This window comes from Glycine max, chromosome 15 (assembly GCF_000004515.6).
Source record: "Glycine max cultivar Williams 82 chromosome 15, Glycine_max_v4.0, whole genome shotgun sequence".
Classification (NCBI taxonomy): Eukaryota; Viridiplantae; Streptophyta; class Magnoliopsida; order Fabales; family Fabaceae; genus Glycine; species Glycine max.
The window spans coordinates 39,373,609-39,394,682 of NC_038251.2; the positions used below are offsets into that span (position 1 = coordinate 39,373,609).

The 21,074-nt window shown below is 32.6% G+C and overlaps 1 protein-coding gene across 11 annotated transcripts; it reads right to left on the minus strand.

The window, feature by feature from the left end:
• Positions 1 to 766: 766 nt before the first annotated feature.
• On the minus strand, positions 767 to 19,947 carry LOC100805302 (uncharacterized). 11 transcript variants are annotated; one of them, XM_026125738.2, is made up of 6 exons: positions 19,708 to 19,947; positions 19,454 to 19,536; positions 18,936 to 19,027; positions 18,339 to 18,467; positions 17,695 to 17,793; positions 4,119 to 4,436 (listed from the first exon to the last, which is right to left on the minus strand). In XM_026125738.2, the coding sequence occupies exons 3-6, from the start codon at positions 18,980 to 18,982 to the stop codon at positions 4,343 to 4,345; spliced, it is 369 nt and encodes a 122-aa protein (XP_025981523.1). In that variant the 5' UTR covers positions 18,983 to 19,027; positions 19,454 to 19,536; positions 19,708 to 19,947; the 3' UTR covers positions 4,119 to 4,342. The 11 variants fall into 11 exon arrangements, 6 of the variants coding, with proteins under 6 accessions (XP_014623622.1, XP_025981523.1, XP_006598031.1 ...); XR_005888615.1 differs by adding exons at positions 767 to 1,635; positions 3,930 to 4,001 and having other exon boundaries at positions 4,271 to 4,436; positions 18,339 to 19,947; XM_014768136.3 differs by lacking the exon at positions 18,936 to 19,027 and having other exon boundaries at positions 4,117 to 4,436.
• Positions 19,948 to 21,074: the final 1,127 nt, after the last annotated feature.

The window sequence follows — 21,074 nt, forward strand, 5'->3', positions numbered from 1 at the left end:
TGAAGTCTAACTATCTTTTAGGGAACTGAGATTTGAGTTGACCTCTGCACATACCCAACTATATCCTGCTTTTAATCTAGTTAGGTCCTCCTTTTTCTTGTTTATATGAGTAGGCATTTACATTTAAATGTGAGGACACTTGACTTCTCTGATTTCTACACACAATATTTTTTAGTGAATAGTTTTTCTCTTTTCCCTAACAGAGGAAGTATAAAATTCAGGTATAAAAAATTAATATGAAATTCAAGTATGAAATTAAGTAACTCACTATCATATATAGAGCATTTGTGCACATCTTTATATATTGTAATCAGAGCAGTCAACCTTCCACCAATTTGATATAGCGACCTAGTCCTAGATGATGGCCCAACCGAAAATGACCATCAACATGGAGCATGCAGCTCAAAGGGGCCAAGAGTTGAAGCCCCAAGTGAGGTCCAATTTGAAATGACATATCAGCTTGAGCATTGCAAATTGTACATCCAAAGCCCAATGAGGATAGTTTCTAATAGAAATTATGTTGCGAAGAAAATGTGACCCATTATTAAAGTTAGCTAATGTCACAAGTGACAAAGAGATAGCTAGGGCCTAGTAGATATGACTGGTTAAACTTAAATGTAATGATTTGATTTCTATCCATTTCCCATTTTCTTCGATCCGTCGCATTCTATCTCTGTTAGCTCCCTTTTAAAAAATTCTCGGTGCCTCAATCTCCGTAATTGGAAAAGACATTGAAGTAAGCCTCTTGTTAGTGACAAATGCACCCATCTATAAAAATATCCTCTAGCAACTGGCACAGAATTCAGTTTTAAATTTTGCATTGGCATTACTATTATTCAAGAATTTCGTGTTACTTTGTGGAGGGTGTCTGATTGATGTTACGGTATGGGTGTTATTCTTCCTGTCTTTCTCCATAGGAAAATTATGTTGTTGTTCCACTATAAAATCCATTATTTATTTCTCAGACTTCCGTTTATGCAAATCTAAGACGCACGATACATCACTCAATTTTCTTTTAAAGTTTTTCAATTATGAATATTTTTAATTCATGATATCTATTAAAAACAAGTTTTCTTTTTCTTTTCTTTTTTTTTTTAAAAAAAAGTGGACTGGAATTGAAGTTATCAGCGAGGATATGGACATCTGTAGTTAACTTTTTTTCGTTTTTTTCCATCTACAGAGAAGTCTTCTTTGAAAATTAGTAACGTTATCAAGCGATTATTATATTTACTTCTCATCAGCTTATAGTAGTAAATATCATCGTCAAGCTACATCAGAATCTTCTGAAATTTAAATAAAGAAAAAAAAAGAACATATATATTAGCACAGTGGAAACAAAGTCAAAATGAATGAGTGAAGTGAGTGGAGAAACTGTTTGTGGTGTTGAAAAGAGCCCACAAACCTCTACAAAAGGACCTTGTTAGGCCATACCTAGTTTCGTTGTCCACTATTCATTGGGAAGGTTCAGCTTTCCATCTAAGCAGAAGCCCCACTCCAATTGTCCCGTGTTCCATTTGATATATGAAATGAAACACCACATCATTAGATAATAGTAGGATTTAGGCCGGTGCTCCTCCAAGATTCTTTTCTTTTCTTCTCTTCAACGCCTTGTTATTTCATTCGTATTGAGAATCACTGATTTCACAAATAGCATGTTTGGGGCGGTAAGGTGAGCCAAACTCAATTATGAAATCACGGTGAATGTGAAATAGCATATAGTTGCTTTGAAAAAATTATGATCATACTGTGATTTTGAAGTAGTCACCATAATTTCAAAGGGTATCCAAATATGTTAAAATTCAATAATGGTCAAATACTATAATTAAGTAAATGAATTCATGTAGGCCTGATTTCTTAAAAATGAAATTGAAAAAAAAAAATCACATGCAATTGATTTGCTTTTATGAATCAAGAATATTATTTGACCTTTTGATGTAACATTGATGAAAAGTCAACCGACATTAGACATGGCAACACAACCCGCACCCGTCGGGTTCCACCCGCCCCCGCCCCGATTTTAACGGGGAAAAGCCGAATTAACTGGGTCTGGGTGCGGGTGCGGGGAAAACCCGTGGTTTTAATGCGGGGCCGGGGTCGGGGGGTAGTCACACCCGCCCCGCACCCACCCCCGCCCCGCACCCGTATACGCGAATTTACCAAATTACCCTTATTTTACCCTTAAATTAGCAAGTATATATGGAGAAGGATCCTGAAACCCGTTTTAATTATCTTCTCACTAAACAGGTTTTTTAGAAGCTTTTGTTATTAGTTCTTTTTGTTACTGTGAAAAAAATAATTTTTTTTACTACAATTTTCGCGGGTGGGGTTGGGGCGGGGCTGGGAAACCCGTCCCCGTTGGGGGCAGGTCTGGGTGTACAATTTTTATCCCCGACGGGTTTGGGGGCGGGGGCGGGGCTGGGTACAGTGAAGCGGGGGCGGGGGCGGGTATGTTAAAACCCGCCCCCGCCCCGCCCCGTTGCCATGTCTAACCGACATAAGGTCCTAAACACACTTTGCCTAAAGCTTTTTCAAACAAATGTTTATATTGTTATTCAATGAGAATTATCAAATGTCATGTTATTGAGGAAAAGATACAGGAGGCAAATTAAAGTGGTTTAGACATGTACTAAGAAGATTTCGGGAGATACCAAAGAGAAGAGTAAATTCTATGATTTTTAATCCAGTAAAAAGGCTTTATATATAATGAAATTATTGTCTATTGTTTATGAAGTAACTTTTGAGGTTGTCTAATCAAAGGTTAAGATTTAAGAATCAAACGACAATAATTGCTAAGCACAAATGTTTATGGTAATTAATGATCGTGAACATTTGCACTGATGACTTATTTTTTCTTATTGCAATTAATGCAGCAGTTCATAGGTCAACTTACGTATATTTCAACTTATTTAACCGTAAATCTAATAAAAATTAATAAGTCATTCATATCAAAGTTTTTCGGTAAACAGTTGCTAAAGGAGATAGAGATAATTAATGTGTGGGCAAGAAAGGTTTGGACTTAGATGAAGAATCAACAATGCGATACTGTACTTTGCTGTTCCTGGTTTGGAATTAACTTGGCACAGATTGAAAGTTGAAACTATTATCTTGTGCTGTGGGATGAGGCTTAAAGCTGTTATTTTGTGTGAATTAAAAGCACAGGGTATGACTAAGTGTGGTTTTATGCATTCTAGAAGATATATTGTATGCACTCCTTGTGCTGCTATGATATAACCTTTATTCTTATTAATAAAAATTCACTTTCCTTTAAAAAAAAAAAAGAAGAAAAAAAACAGTTGCTAAAGGATATCCAATCTCACCATGCTTCAATTGCTATTATTAGGGTTGACTTATATCAAAATGCAGGATTTGAAGCACAAAGAAGGGAAGAAAAGATATATCAGCAACAAGGACTTCAATAATGGCAGTGTCTATTCATCAATTTCCTCTAGTAAAACAGAGCCACAAGTACGTTAATTTTAGATCAGCACATGAAACGAGGTAAATGTGCAAAACCAAGTTGTCAATTCAAGTTGCATGAGCTCTACGGAAGTGACTCATAGAAAAAAGGGTTATATGCAGATGCAGAACGTGTTGTGGGGACTAAAGGTGTATCGAGGTTAGTGTAACATGGATGGAACCCTCGAAATACAATCAATTGCACTTAAGGTGCAATATTCTGATCATTGTTCCCGGACTACCCGTCCAAATTCTAGTTTGCCAATTGTCTCAAAGTTTGAGATCGATCTGGTTATTGACCAACTGACTATAAATTTTACACTCAGTTATTAGTCACTTTTGGTAACAATTCAACTTCATGCAACTGTGTGTATTCAAGTCCAAGTGGCAATTAATTTTCTGATTTTGTTCAAAGAAAAGTAGATGCTACTTTTTTAGGGGATGTAGATTATGGATGATTCTATTGGACCTACCTTGATATAAATTTCATGCTTGTTGGCCTGGTCCATGACCATTTATGTTCCCACTTGAGTTTATTGAAGAAACTGTTTCCGTATGCAAATCATAAGAAAGGTAATGGTTAAAGAACAAGGAAAGGACGGAAAGATCACAAATTCAATTCCTACGGCTAACAAAACTAATATTTTACCGACTAATATTTGTCTATAAAATAAAATAAGAAAGCAGTAGTCTAGCCATTTAATGAGACATCAATTAATAACATCAGGAACCCCAAGTTGCTGAGAATTATTTTCAGAGTAGACCTTCTGATACTTTTCACATTTAAATTGAAATAAAAGGGAAAATAAAGTACCATGTATTTCGTGAACTTTCCTCAACTTCATTAGAGGTGTACAAGTTGATTCTTGTACAAGATGGATGTTATTCAAGTCCAGCTAAGTAATGGCGAATGACTTCTTTTTTTGTGTAGATTTAGTCTTGAGAATCCTTTGGTCTGATGAGTGGATGCTTGTGAGTACCTACAAAAATCAGTTAATGGGTCATGCAGAGAGAAAAGCTTGTTTGACAAAGGTCATGTGTACCACCACCAGAGACAGGGTGTAAGTTACTGTGGGATCACTAGTATATCACCTGTATCTTAATTGTTAAAATTAAATTGAAATATGTTAAATTATATATAATAATATATAAAAGTTAAAAGAATGTGTGCTTATAAAAAAATAAAATTAAAATATATTATAATGAGAAAATAACTTATTTATAAATGGATATAAAATCTTAAAGTAAAATGTAAAAGTATTAATAATTATAATATGAATAATAAAAATTGTAATTATTAATTACTTTAGAATAAAATTAGAAGCCAAGGATTATTTAGAAATTCTTTATTCAAATGGTGACACGTAAATATTATCCTTCAATAATAAATAACTTCAATTAAATAATGTTATAAACATATGGTAGTATTTTTCGCTCACACCAGCGATGACTTAAGCTTAATTATTAAATTTTTTTATTAATAAATGATATGTAAATTCTATCATAAATTCTTAAAGTTATCAAAATAGATTGACCCAACTCACTTAACTCTAGCACACATGAAAAAAAATAATATTATTTTTGGTCCATTAAATTTTACTATTATTTTGTTTTGGTACATTGAATTTAAAATATCTTATTTTGATCTTTTATGTTCTCAAAATGTTTTGATTTGATTCTTTGTTTAGATTTTCATTAGAAACGTAAATATTCTATTAATTTTTTAATTTTAAAATAATTAATTTAAAATAGCAATGACTAAAAATATTATTATTTTTATTTTATTATAAAAATTAAAAACCACTAAAAAATTCATCTTTGCCGACCTTCTTCCCTGCCATGCAGACTTGAACCCAACAACACCTCCACCGCAACAACTCTCTGATAGCGACATTAACAAGATACCCATTCATCCCAAACCCTCAAAGCATCAAAGTTTTATTAGATCCCAACCACCCCACATGGATTTCACCTTCCCCCTTTCATCCTCATGATCCAATCAGAGAGAGGTACAAACAAAATTCAAGAAAAATATGACAAATAAAAGAAACAGGCATGAAAACCCCAAGTCACTATGTCGTTGTGTACATGACCTCCCTATTCACAATTCACCCCCCTTCACTATTGACAGCCACAGTGGTATTCGCCCCCCTTGTCGTCAACAAGCACAAAAACGGTGTTGTTTTATTTGGGTTTGTGAAGCACATTTGGGTTTTCGACTAGCATACAATGATGTGGATCCCCGACCATCTTCGACCACTCCTCCCCGGTCAAACTTGCCAGTGTAACATCCCAAAAATTTAATTATGGGAATTTAAAAATATTACTATTAGAAATAATAGTAATAATAACTTAGTATGGAAGTAATTAAATTATTAGTTATAATAGATTAGGGTTAGAGGAAAGATTAGAAAAATGAGAAAAAAAAATCATTTTTGGTAGAAATTAGAGAAAAATCAACAAGGTTAACCATAGACTACTAGCATCAATGAGAAGAGATTGACTTTGTCAACTCATTAATGGAAAATTGGTAAATATGACCAAAACTCATTAAAAAGAGAATTTAGTTAATTAAAAAGATTTATTTAAAGTTAGAAATAATAGTTGTTGAGTCAAAATAACATTTACATCTTAGAGACGAATCAAGACATTTAATTATTTTGATTAAATGTAAACAAATACAAAGGTAAAATGTTATGTGGCTTGCATATGATGAAATAACAACAATCACACTAGAAGTGCGGTTGAATAGTGTATTAATCAAAGATAATAGATTTTTAAAACTTTTATCATATATATGTGTGTGTATGATAAGTCGTCCATTGAAAAGAAAATAGGTTTTAATAAAACCAAGTTTGATCGTCTAACGACTAAATAAGGTAGAGTCTTTAGAATAATTTTTCAAGCAAATACTTGGTATGAAAAAAATGACACAAAGTGCCAAGAGAATACTTAATAAATCATTGAGGAGAGAAGTAGAAATACTTGATTTATACTTGCTCACTCAAACTGAGCTATTTCCACTTCTTTACACAACAGTAAAGGGTTCCACTAATCAAAACTTGATTGCCAAACAAGTATTTTGTCATGTTACTCCTGGTTATACAAGTATTCTTAATATCACTTCTGACATTGTCTTAGAGTTCCCCTGAATCTATGAAACCCAAGTATTGTTTAACATTAAGTCATTCTTGTCTTTTGCAAACAGTAGTTTGAATGAATACAAGTATTCAATAATGCTCAATAAGTGGATAGACAATAAAGATCAAATACAAGATAACTTTGCTTAGCAAAGGATAAACAAATGAAAGCTTAAATCATTCGTCCAATGATTTCAGCAGAGTTTTTCTTCAGAGATATATTCGTAATAATTTTTCATTATCCTTTTTTTGAGTAGAGATTGTCTTTTATAGACTTCAATAAAAGATCCATTACAAGATCAATGTTGATTCCTTGAAAAGACCATTGTCTCACACTGAGAGATAAGGTTGCATGGCATTCGCTGATTTGCGAGGATTTGCGTAAAAGTACAAACAGTTGCATATGCTCCTTGTACTTAATGAAAACAATCCAATAGGAATATTCTTGTAAACCTTCTATTCTCTTTCATTTTATCATTTCCTTAAATTCAAATTTTAGCAATTCAAATAAAGAGAAACAAAATAAGAATTCACGAAAGAGAATTCATGTACTTTCTTTTTTCGACTATCACAATATTTTCAAATTATGTTGATTGCTTTGTGAGAGTGTACAAATCTCATACTAACTAGACCTAAGTGGTAATAATATGTAGTGTATAGCACTGGTTAATATCACAAATGAACACTCTTGGTTTTAGCGCATTGGACGCTAGTTAACATTTAACCGAGCATTAACCTCTTTGAGTGTGGATGATACATGTAGATTATGATTAAGTCCTTTAATAACATCAATCATGTTCACTTGTCATAAACTTATTAAAATTTCAATAATTTATATTTATTGTTAATCATCAAAATCCAATGTAGATGTGAAAAGTGGTCATCCAAATCTAACATCTGATATCCTTATAACATTTGTGTATGATATTTTCAGATAATAGGCAGATAAAGTCATGATCTGTCGTCGTATGTAATATAACTTTTAAAACTTCATTTATTATGTTGTGTCTGAGATTCTGTTTGTAGAAATATTCTTCTAGGATCTTTTGAATCTTATGAAGAATAAATGAAGTCAAGATCTAATATGTCATCTTCACTATCAAAAGGAAAGCTCTGCTATGTAGAACCTACTCTGACACAAAGATGTTACTTTTTGTTGCAATTTCTCATACATGCAAGCCTTAAACAAATATTTCTCTGCATGAGGAAATGATGCACATTAAATGTACCAACGACCATTTTTTATTAGACGAAAATCAAATGAAGATTTACCATTGTGAGACAACATATACTTGAAGATGAGGCCTATAAACCAGAAGCTTTGAAGACCAAAGTAGTTGATCTCGCGCAATTAATTCTTACTATTCTCCTTCAACAAGACTCTTTGTATACTCTTGTAAAATTAGAAAAAACTATCAAAACACCTAGAACACCCTCAGAGAAAAGAACTAAGTGTTGTTTTTGTTTATGTGTCTATAAGACTTGGTTTTAGTCTCTCAGCAATCCTTAACCATAAATTCTTTTGATTTGTTTAGAGCCAACAATGACTTGGTAAAACAAAGAATACTAGGTGTTGATGAAACTTGGGGTAGAGTTTGATTTGTAAGAGCCAGAAGTGTCGTGATATAATACATGTAAATTGTGAAAGTTAGTGAAACTTAGTGACCCTGGGTCTGAATTGTTTTTCAATCGTTTGCGGATATTCTGCATTTTCACGGACTCATTTTTTTCATCATCCAAAGTGTTCTTGTAATAAAGTTTGTTATCTGTTCTTACAAAGTTATCATTATAGACGAAAAACTTTGTTGGTTTGAAAAAGTTTTTACAATTACGTTAAATCACAATGCAACCCCTCTCATTCTTGTGATATTGGCATTTACAATAGTTTACAATGTTATGAAAACTAACACAATCATTGACCTCATCAAGACACTCGGTCAGTGGGTTTGAAGGCCAAGTGGCCACTTACAAAATGTGATCCCATTGACCCGATTGACCGGGTATATATATATATATATATATATATATATATATATAACAAAATATGATCAATTCATATTTTTATACTTCAAATTTAAATTCATTACATTGATCAAATTATAAATATTATATAACCATTTATTACAATAAATTACTTTGTGGGTATTATCATTAAATAACTAAGCAAACTCTTATTTTTCAGGATTAAAAACAAAAGTTATAAGATAACCATAAATAAGTTGGGTGAAAATGTATAAAACATTATAAATATTACATCATATATTGATAAATATGATAATAATTAGTTATTATATATTGTTATCAAGATAAAAATATATTATAGGAGCATAATATATGTCATTCGATAATTAGCTATTCACAATTTAACATTATTGGAACTGAAAACAAAAATCTCAACTGGGTCAAATAACTTGGTCTGGGTCACCGAGTTTCACTAAGGTCGATCGTGTCAAACCGAGTTGTTTTCATTTACGATCTTACACCTTAACCGGACTATCCTGGACATCGGGTCTTGGTCAAAATGATCCAACTGGCCCGACCGATTTGATTTTAATAACTATGGTTTAGAGTGACAAAAGACTTGAATTATGTGTCATGAAGTTTTAATAAGGGATTTAGGATTCAGGTAGGACACCTAACTTAATTTGGCTCAATTCAAATGGGATTAAGACCCACTACATAAGGCAACACAACCCTAGAGTATCTAGGGGTGTGCACCATTATGGAGAGGGAATGGAGCAATTGCTCTCATTTTCTCTCTTGCATTGGAGGTTGGGTTGTGTGGGTTGAAGGAGATTTTGTGAAGCTTAGAGGTAATTTCTTAGGGGAAAGTTTGTAATTTCAGTTGTTTTTTCAATTTCTAAGTTAATTTTTTCATTCTCTTCTCTTAAATATGTCTCGTGCGCATAAACTCATTGGATAGAAGGTGCTAATGCTCTTTCTCTTTGTAATTTTCAAATCCTACTTCAAGGTATTGGGGGTTTCTTCTCTTTCTCATGCTTATTGTTTGTTAATGGTTTTGAATCCAATATTGAGTTGTAAATAATGATTTAGGGTTTTAGAAAATTGATTGGCTAAGTGGTTAAGTGTCATAAATGATGCATACTAGTTGTTTTATAATATGCTGCAATGACATGTTACATGAAAATTGGTACTGGAAATTATTGGGACTTTGTGTGATGAAGCTATAGTTATATTAAAAAAAATAGACATTTGGGGCTTATGATTTCATGTATAAAACATAAATTTTGAGTAAGAAATGAAATCACTATAAATTGGACAAAATGGCCCTTGTGTTGAATGTCCTATTGTGACCTTTGCTGCTAGTTAAATTATGAAGCTAAGTTGATATGAAATTTATTAAGGGCAAGGGAAGTGATAAGTTATGAAGAGTTAGTGAATGATGATTATTAAATGAAGTAATAGTTTCTATGACATGTGATTTGAAGTGAAGCTATGAATTAATGTATGAATCTTATGGTCTTATGCTTGTGGAAATATGATGTTTACCAATAGTTGAAACTCAATCGCGAGATATTTCAGCTTATATTCCTACTAATGTAATTTCCATTACAGATGGCCAAATATTCTTATTTGTCGATCTATTCAATGCTGGAATCAGACCCGCTATTAATGTAGGTATTTCCGTTTCCAGAGTTGGATCGGCGGCTCAAATTAAAGCCATGAAACAAGTAACTGGTAAATTAAAATTAGAATTTGCACAATTCGTAGAATTAGAAGCTTTTTCCTAATTCACTTCTGATCTCGATAAAGCTACTCAAAATCAATTAGTAAGAGGTAAATGATTGCACAAATTGCTTAAACAATCCCAATCAACTCCTCTAACTATGGAAGAACAAATAATAACTATTTATACCGGAACGAATGGTTATCTTGATTCATTAGAAATTGGATAGGTAAGGAAATTTCTTGTTGAGTTACATGCTTACTTAAAGACGAATAAACATCAATTCAAAGAAATCATATCTTCTACCAAGACATTCACTGGGGAAGTAGAAGTCCTTTTGAAGGAAGCCATATGTCCCATTGATGGTATTGTGATTAATTTTATAATTCTATTATTGTGATACTATGATATATTCTATGTTAGTGCTTGGGGTAAGGCCAAAGATTTCTATATATGACACTATTGTTTTAAATTTCTATATGCATTTGCTAGTTTCCATATTGTGTGTTTTGCATAATGAAATTTGAGGGTTGTGGGCCAAACCCTAAATGTTAATTTAAAAGATGAGTTTGATTGAAAGAAATTATGTTAAAGGAAAATGGTAGTGTTATTTTGTTATAGTGAAATATCCTCAATTAGTTAGAAGCGAGCAAATAAAGAACAATGGAGACATAATAACTTAGCTTGGACTTCAAGTGAGATTATACAGACAAGCTTACAACACCATGGAGTGCGGGCGTTATGAATAGAAGTGGAATCCAAACTTGAGACAAGCAAAACAATTACAAAAGACTCGAAGTGGAAGCAATAGGGAAACAATTTCGAATATGTATGAATGTAAATGCATAATAGCAATAGTATAAGATTCCATAGTTTATTGATAGTAATATTGTGAGAATGAAGAACTTGGAAAGGAGTGAATAATGTCATAAGATTTTAATAACTTGTTGATGTGATAATTGTATGGTAGGAAGCACATAAAGATTCATTACTCCATGTTATTCTTTGAACAATGATTGTGTACTTGAAGTGAAATTGTGTGTGATGAGACAAGTAATGATTTGGTACTTTTGTGATGAACCTTGTAACAACTTATGGAACTTATCCCATTACGACACAAGTGAGATGTAAAGCACATTTGGACACCGACAATGAAAGGATTCGAGTTTCGACATGAGACAAAGGACAATGGTGCACAACGATGCATGGAGATAGCACAACTTTTTGTGTGTAGAGGTGCAGTCTAAATTACTTGTGTCACATTGGAATGTGCCATACAAGGATGATGTGATGATGGTCTTTATGATATTAAAGTCGGAAGGGAAACCTCCAACGGGAGCTTAGAGCTTGTGGAGCTTAGAGCTTAGGGGGCTTAGAGCCCAAGAAGCTTGGAGCCTGTGATTTAGTTGGTGATGGATAGTAAGTAAGATTCATCCTTTATGACTAGATTTTTACTTTTTGATGTATACATGGGCAGATAGATCTAGTACAATTATTTGAATGTAGCACCTTTTACTACCTTTCGGTTAATACTTTTATTATGGTGGTTTGTCATTACCTAAGTTATCCCTGTCAAACAACTTTACTCTACTACTTTATGTAAGTAATACGCCACCAACATGCTAGAAATTCTATTTCAGAGTATTATTATCTCTTATGAATTATCTTATTAGTGTTTATTATGTCAAAGATGTTTACTTATAATTGAATATTGTATTTAAGAGAATTATTTAATATTTTCGCATATTTTAAATAAACAAATCATAGTAATTCTTTTATAGAATAAGGGTGTTAAAACCAATCTCGCCAAGGCCCCTCTCCCCATCAACGCCACTGTAGTGAGGTCTTTTGCCACTCATCCAAACATTTGGTTTAGTTCAAATGACAGACATTGTAGGTAGAGTCATATATTGCTTGTGAAGTGTTGTAGAACATGGTCATGTCCAAAACAAGTGAACTAAATTTTTTTTATCAGTCATTGATTATTGATGTATTTTACTTTCTCTTTACCAATTATTTTAGCAAGTGAAAGTATACACCAGTGTTGGAAGTGGAACTTGATGTTGATGAGATGGCAAAGAGTCACAAAGCCTGAACATTTTTCCCGAGAAACACTAACTACTATACTTTACGCATGCCTTAGTTCCTTCTTGTGGATTTTCCTTGAAGCACAAATTGAAGAATAAAAAATTTGATTTTTAAAATTGTTGTAATGGGATGATGGTGTTATGTGGATGTCCTTTGCATGTTAGCCAAGTTCTACCGGCATGTCGCAGTTAGGGTCAAGTTTCTTCCTTTTTGTACTTGTTTTCAAGACGATCATAAGTGTTATCTTATCATTTGGTATTAGAATTTTGGCTCTTGAAATCAGGTGTTATCTAATCATTTGTATTTTCTTTCTTCTTGTGTGTTTATTCATTTGTTTGTTCTTAGCCATTTGTTTAATTCTATATTATTATTTCATCTTCCTTTGTTTTATTTCTTTAAGGTCTATCTTTCTTTTTTGAACTCTATCAAATATCAATATCTTTTTATTTTCTTTTTTCATACATATTATCAAAAATCTGTGTAAAAAAAAAAAAAATCCAATTTTCAAATTTGGAGCCAAAATTCTGTTACAATTCATATTTCGATAAATAAAGTTGTTAGGATCTAAATTCATTTTTCAAATTTGGAGTCAAAATTTTGCTACAATCTAGATTTTGATAATTGAAATTGTTAGGATCTGAATTTGATTTTCAAATTTGGAACCAAAATTTTGTTACATACTAGATTTGGATTTGTCCAATCACATATTTGCATTCAAATTTGAATTTCGTGCAAAAAAAGTGCTGAGAAAAAAAAAAGAAAAAAAACAAGAAAAAACAAACACTTTTCTTAAATATCTTGTTCCTTGTCCTCTATTTGTTCTTATTCACTAAGTTCTCATTGAACACTTGTTGTGTCTTGTTGTGTATAATCAACCCCAAAGGTTTTTACTTAAGAGCTCATAAGGAGAAGTTGAGTGATAAAAGACAAGAGTGGTGAGACTATTAGAGGGGGAAAACCAAAAAGAGTGAAACATGAGTGAAAAAAAATATTGAGGGTAAACACGTGAAAGAGTAATTTATTTGTGTGAGGATATTTATTTGTCCATTTACGATCACTTCTAACACAATTCTTGCATCAATTTTAATTATGAGTGGAGAAGGAGTAAATCTCAAGTTGTTTGTTAAAGTTGTTAATGAACAATTTCAAGCTTTAAACTTGAGATTGGATAGTTTGCAATCTCCATTCCGATCTAGAAGTTGTAGATAATCAACTTCAGAAGAAGAGAAGGAGGATGAGTATTTAGATGCAATAAGTCATAGAAGAAGGCGAAGAGGCAAACCAAGAAGAGATAATCATTTGGGGAGCATTAAGATGACAATCCCTACGTTTCAAGGTAAAAATGATCATGAATTGTATTTGGAGTGGGAGAGAAAGGTTAAACTAGTTGTTGTTGAATTCATCAATTATACTAGTATTTGGTGGGAAGTCATGATTAGAGCCAATGTTGAAGAAGACCGTGAGGTAACTATGGCCAGATTCATGGAGGTCTAAAGGAGATAGCCAATGTGGTAGAATTACAGCATTATGTGAAGATGGAGGACTATGGCCAGATTCATGGAGGTCTAAAGGAGATAGCCAATGTGGTAGAATTACAGCATTATGTGAAGATGGAGGACTTGCTGCACAAATCTATTCAAGTAGAGAGGCAATTGAAAGCTAAGAGTACTTCCAAATTTGCTTCCACTTCTTCACGGAAGTGAAATTGGCAAAACAACAAATTTGTGACAAAGTCAAAAGGCGAAGCTAAGTCCAAAAATTCATTTGTTGCACCTAAAGGTAAAATGAAAATTAATCCATCTTCTAGATCTCGTGATATCAAATGTTTTAGGTGTCAATGAGTTGGACATATTGCTTCTCAATGTTCAAATAAAAGAGTTATGATATTGCTGGATAATGGAGTCATAAAGAGTGAGAGCTCAAATGATGATGAAATACCACCATTGGAGGATTGCAATTATGCTGATGTTGTTGAACCTGTAAATGGAGATGTGCTTGTTCCTAGGCGTGCTCTTAACATGCAACCTAAGGTAGGAGGTGATGAGGAACAACATGAGCATATTTTTCATACAAGATGCCACATAAAAGGCAAGGTATGCAATTTGATCATTGACAGTGAAAGTTGTACTAATGTTGCTAGCACCTTGTTGGTTGAGAAATTGGGTTTGCCCACATTAAAGCACCATAATCCATATAGACTTCAGTGAATGAATGATTGTGAAGACATAAGGGTGACCAAGCAAGTGTTGGTTTCTTTTTCCATTGGTAAATACAAGGATGAAGTTTTTTGTGATGTGGTACCTATGCATGTTGGGCATATACTTCTAGGGTGTCCATGGCAACTTGATAGAAAGGTTACACAAGATGGTTGCAAAAATAGATATGCTCTTGTTTTGAACAATTGCACTATTGTGTTAGCGCCTCTCCGGCCTGCTGAGGCCTATGTCGATCAAATCGGAATTGTAAAAGAGTGTAAGTTGAGAGAAGAACAATTGAGCATTCAAGAAAAAGAGAGAAAAAAAATGAGAGTGAGCAAAAGAAAGAAAAGAATAAAAAAGAAGACAAAGAAGAAAAAAAATAAGAAAGTGAGTGCATTTGCAAAGAAAAAAGAAGTTGATAGTGCTTTGGTGGCTAGAGAGCAACTACTTGTACTCATGTACAATGATGTTTATTTTACTAAAGATCTTAACTATTCTTTGCCTTGTGAGGTTGTTTCCTTGTTACAAGAATTTATCTTTTCTTATTTTTCTGAAACATCCTTCTTTAGACCTCCAATGAATTTGACCATAGTTGCAGCAAGTCCTCCAATGAATTTTATCTTTTCTTATTTTTCTGAAACATCCTTCTTTAGATTTGTGCAACAAGTCCTCCATCTCCACATAATGCTCAATTCTATCACATCGACTATCTCCTTCTTTAGACCTCCAATGAATTTGACCATAGTTATCTCACAATCTCCTTCAATATCGACTCTAATCATGGCTATTTCCATCCCTTGTAGTAGTCCTCTACACTCATGGAACCTTGAGTTAGAGTTTGCAATTTTCTGTGCAAATCCCTATAATAGTGGCTAGGTACAAATCTCCTTCTCATGACAGTCTTCATCTCCTCCCATCTACTAATAGGCCTTTCACCATTCCTGCACTTACTAGTCACAAGTTGATCCCACCGCAACCTACTAATAGAACCTTAGTTTCTTCTTGTGGATTTTCCTTGAAGCACAAATTGAAGAATAAAAAATGATTTTTTAAATTGTTGTAATGGGATGATGGTGTTATGTGGATGTCCTCTGCATGTTAGGCAATTGGCTAGCTCTTCCCAAGCAGAAATTTGAAGCACTTTATTAAAGCTTGAGTTCAATTTAAATTGGGATCTATGGTGTTTGATGGAGAAAGAGAGGGTTGGGGTTAGGCGTCTAAGTGGATTGGTTTGAGTTGAGTTTGGTCAAACCCATGATCCAACCCAATCAAATTTGAATGGATTGGTTTGGATCGATTTTCTAAAAAAAAAATGAAACTGAACATAAACCAACCCGTTTGTAAACAGTTTGGGTTGGATTGAGTCAACGAGTCAAAACATTTAATTTTGTTTTTTTTTTTTCTAACATGTAATATTTTTTATAAGCTAAAATTTTTATTAAATGAATCAGACACAACTATTTCTTGTTAGATTTTTTATTAAAAAGAAAATTTTGTGATGTTGTCACACCTTACTCAATTGATTCCTATCTATCTATCTATCTATCTATGAGGATGAGAAATTAAGCATACCATATTCGAGATAAGGAGTTTCAATAAACATAATGAAGATGAGTTTCAAACACTTTTTTCTACCAAAACCAATGAGTATGAGCCATTACGATGTCACTCTTTGTAAATAGATTCAAAATATTTTTAGAAGTTCATCTAAAGTGGTTTTAATCAACAAAACCCTTGCCGTTTTAATCCTGAAGGTTAAGGATACATCGATGCTTACTCAATTCAAATCAATAAGTCTATGTAATCAATAGTCAATAGTATTTGATTTTTTTAAAATTTAAATATATATATATATATATATATATATATATATATATATATATATATATATATATATATATATATATATTACATATAATAATAATAATAATAATAACAACAACAACAACAATAACAATAATAATTTAATACAAATTAATGGGTCAACGGTTTAGCAGGTTCAGATAGGCATGGCACCCGCACGGGACGGGGGCGGGGAGTATTCCCCTACTCCCCGTCCCCAAACCTTACCCTGCTCCCCGTCTCCGCTCCCCTTGGTGGGGGTATTTTTTGCCCCGTCCCCATCCCCCGGCTCCCCGCGGGGACCTGCGAGGACCCCGTTTTACATTAAAAAATGTCAAAAATTATAAAAAAAAATACAATTTTTTTGTTTTATCTCAATTTCTCAACAATAATAAATTTAAGATTTAATTATAAGTTTAAAACATGACTAAAAATACCAAAATAAATCAATAATAATAGTAATAAAATCACACAAACATAAAAATGATGAGGTATTACTTATATATATGATAATTTTATTTTATATTTTTTTTACTAGTAAAATACAATATTAACCCTTATATTTATGTTATACATATTATAAGTTATGAGAGTACATAAGTAAAATTTTATATGCGTGGGGATACGGGGACCTTGCGGGGCGGGGAGCATAGCCCTCGTCCCCGTCCCTGAATTAGTTGCGGGGGTTTTTCATCCCCGTCCCCGTGGGAAATTTTTCCCCGACCGCAGGTCCCGAATGGGACAGTCCCCGCGGGGATCCCCGAGCTACAGGGAGAATTGCCATGCCTAGGTTCAGATGTTAAAACTTGTGACCCAACACAAAACTCAACGGGTTTGATTAGTTTGGTTCGGGTCTGACTAAGGTTGTGCAAAAACCGGTTCGGGAAAAAACCAAACCGAACTAGTTTCCAAATTGGTTTAAACAGTTTGATTTTTAACCCGAATTTGCGAATTGGTTTGCAATTTGATTTGAAACCGAAATGGTTTTAGAAAACCAGCTCTGAACTGGTTTTGAACCAATTTATAATTGTTTTCCAAGCCAAACTAGTTTTGAATTGATTTTCAAATTTTACTTTTTTGTGATAAGTTCTTCTAATGCATTCTGAATATTATTTGTGCTTTGTTTGCTAATACAGAAAATAAAATGCAGAAGAGGCATTTCTTTAAACTGACTTTAGAAAGAAAGTCCTAGAGAAGTAAGAAATGAATCTTGGAAAGGACAAAACAAGCAAAATATATATTTCCAATAGAATTCAATAACAGTGAATTCAGTAACTATTACCAAGTTGAGCTAACCAGCAGATCCAGCAATGGGGCAGCTTTAAAGTTTAAAAATTGAAGTTTAGCCAGTAAGATATTTGCTTTCAGAATCATACTTCTTCTGCCACAACCCAAAGTGCAGTAAGATATTTGCCAAAGTTCATTAAAACATTCAGAAAAAGAAGTATTTGTTGTCTAAAACTCAAGTGTTTTTTACGGTTGTTTATGAATAGTATTTTCAACCTATTTTGAATAAGAATAACTGATTCCATCAGCTGAACCATTTCAAAGTGTAGGACAGTATGAGAACCTAAATTTAAGAAACAGCTCCACTTTCTTGTGGACTCATGCAAATCACCTGTTTATCTACACATGTTCTTCATAAACAAGAAATACTTTGAATGTATAAAAAAAAAAACTAATAATTTTGGGTAGTTTCTGTTTGAGCAAAATTCAACACATGGATAGTTATGCTCATTTGTATTGTCAGTGCCAAATATATATCAAAAGAATTAAGTAAGCACCATAACTTGTAATCTGGTCCTAAAATTGACTCTAATTTATTTTGTCACAATCTAGATGAGTAACAAAATATGCATCATCCAAACCATTGAAACCTGAAAGAACTAATCAAGCCACCAAAACAGAATTAAGGAGGTAGCAGACCTGTATGTGTTAGCATCAAGACATTGAAATGATTGCAAGGCCTTTGTGTTCTGATAGAAGGCCTCTTCAAGTCTGGCATCAGATAATTTGTCCACCTGAGCCTGCAATTTTTGCCACACCTTAACAGCCCTGCATGAAGCAATAACCAAATTTGCTAAGTCACCAAGTTTTGTTTTAGTTGGGGATTAATTATTAATAGTTTTTAATAACCATGAGTTTGTTATATTAGAGAATTTTCTATCATCTTGTGAGTTACTACTATTTTCTTTAACAAACATAAACATTCTGAACGTGCCCATGAAAACACCAAAAGCAGTAACAGCATTGAAGACTAAATCAAGATGTCCTAAGTATTACTCAGGAGTCAGGATTCATATTTTTGCGACATCCCTGGCCACCACTGCTATGCATTGTTCTCTGCAGCTAATATCATGCTCCAAATTTTTGTTCTGTTATTTTTGTATTCTGCATGATCGACAAAATGCAATGGTCTTATGTGGTTCAATTTGAGTACAGTGGTACATGCAGGTTGTTATCTCAGAATCTAAAAATGAGTCAAGCACATAATAATGAAAGGATACACCAATTATGTCTCACCAGTTTTGATCAGTAATGGGAAGCAACTGCTTGATGAAAAGTGTCATCCATGATCAAAAGCTTGTTCAATAGCTGTCATTGCTGCAATGACTCTGCATTGAAAGCTGTTGTAACACCAAGATGCAAGGAGAAGCATCCTAAAGTGCTCAATTGGGGTGCACGTTTAATTATTTTTTTCTTGAAGAATATATGTAGGAATCTAATTTGTTGTTTCAGTACTGACAAAAAATAATAATGTTGGATAGTGAATACAAGTGTTTAGTAAAGTGTTTTGAGATTCAGGATTCAAAAAATGACTAGCTTGGGTTTTGATATAAATCGGTGATGTGGTAAACAATCTCGTATCATTTATTTCTACCTACGTTATGATTAAATTTAAAGAAGCCAAAATCCAACAGATCACACAATCTAAGAATGAAACAGAGTCTACACACACAAAATGCAGAGGTAAAGTAGAGAAGAGGTAAAGCACTTAAGAAGATGGCCCAATCCTGCGGCAGATAAGAGGTATACCATACATGCACAAAAGTGAAAAATCAGAAACTGATTCGCTGAAACTTAATAAGCACAACATCATTGATCTCAATCATACCCTGAGTCCCTGTCACAATTTCGTCGAAGCACAAATTAAAAACAAAACAGAAAAATTGATCAAAAGCACAACTCAAAAGGGAAAAAAAATATCATGAAACTATGAAAACCATTGATCGAAAGTGGCACTTAAATTAAAGAAAACATGTAGCACAATCACGAACACTTTTTTTTCCGATACCTGATTTGGTTGATAAATTCGAAATGCCCGAGACGTGGTTGTGTTATGATCCCTACGAGTGATTGAGTGAGTGATAGAGAGTGAATCTGCTGGTAATGTAGTTGGCGATCGAGTCCAATCCCGTAGGAAGTTTCAATGTACGCAAGAGAAACGAGAGTCACAGATCGAGATTCGAGAGAATGAGGGACGACGCAAGAGAGATCAAAAGAGTGCAGTTCGGTCACTGAATTTTTTTTCCCGAAACGGGTCGGGTTGGATCAAACCAGTTATAAAATTATATAATTTTTTTCTTAATTCGAGTCCACAATTGGTTCGGGTCGGATCAGTCCGGTCTAATTTTTTGCACGATGCTAGATCTGATCTGAATATAACAATTACTCAATTCAATTGTTTAGGTCAATTTGAAATTGTGGGTGACTCACATATGCTTTGACCCCTAGATGATATGTGAATTTGAAAAATATTAAAGAGGAAGGTAAATATGAATAAAATAAAGACAAAGATGATTTTTAGTGATCCTTATTTTAAATTTGATTATTTTAAAAGTAAAAAATTAACTTAACATTAATGTTTCTAAAAAAAATATCAAATCAGAACATTTTGAGAACATAAAATGACCAAAATGAGATGTTTTAAATTTAACTTGCCAAAATAAAATAATAATGAAATATAATAGACCAAAAGTTAAATTAAACCTAAAAAAAATATTCTTACTAATAAATGTTATTAATAATTTCTCTATTTTTATTCTTATTTTAGAGAATAGCACGCAAATGAAAAATATTATTATTACTTCATTTATTATAATAAATTACAATACTTCACTTTTCTTACTCTCTTAATTATATATTTTTAATATTTTATCCCTTCTCTCATTTGTATGAATATTTCACACGTTATTTTCACAATTAGTAAAAACAATTATCTCTTAACCATTTAATTTTTTCTTCATTTATATTTCTTTACATATTTATCTCTTTCAATCTATCAACTTTTGCCTTTATCTCTAAATTAAATTTCAATAATTTTTAAAGAAATTATAAATATTAAAAAATAACCTTATATCACCTTTAAATATTCATTAAAAATGTTATATAAATTTTATATATTCACGTATATTTATTTATTATAAATTTAATTTATAAAAATAAATATTTTTTCATGTGGGTTCCATCTCTCCAATAATGTATTTTTCATATTTATAATCAGAAAATCAAACTCATGCTAACATATTTAAGAAAATTAATCATCTACCAATTATGTTAGACCTTGTTGGTATAGTATTAATTTGTATTAAAATTACTTTTGATTTTTTAATAAAGTCCACAATTATTTCTTTATCATTTATTGATAAGTATGTAAAATAT

Bases quoted from the DNA above. Each gene is read 5' to 3' on its own strand.
- LOC100805302 (XM_014768136.3), bottom strand. From the start codon at position 19,512: ATGATGTTGTGCTTATTAAGTTTCAGCGAATCAGTTTCTGATTTTTCA. The intron at 18,468-19,453 runs GTATGGTATACC...TGCTTCATGCAG, and splicing joins GATTTTTCACTTTTGTGCAT to GGCTGTTAAGGTGTGGCAAA. The intron at 17,794-18,338 runs GTCTGCTACCTC...GGGTTGTGGCAG, and splicing joins CTTGATGCTAACACATACAG to AAGAAGTATGATTCTGAAAG.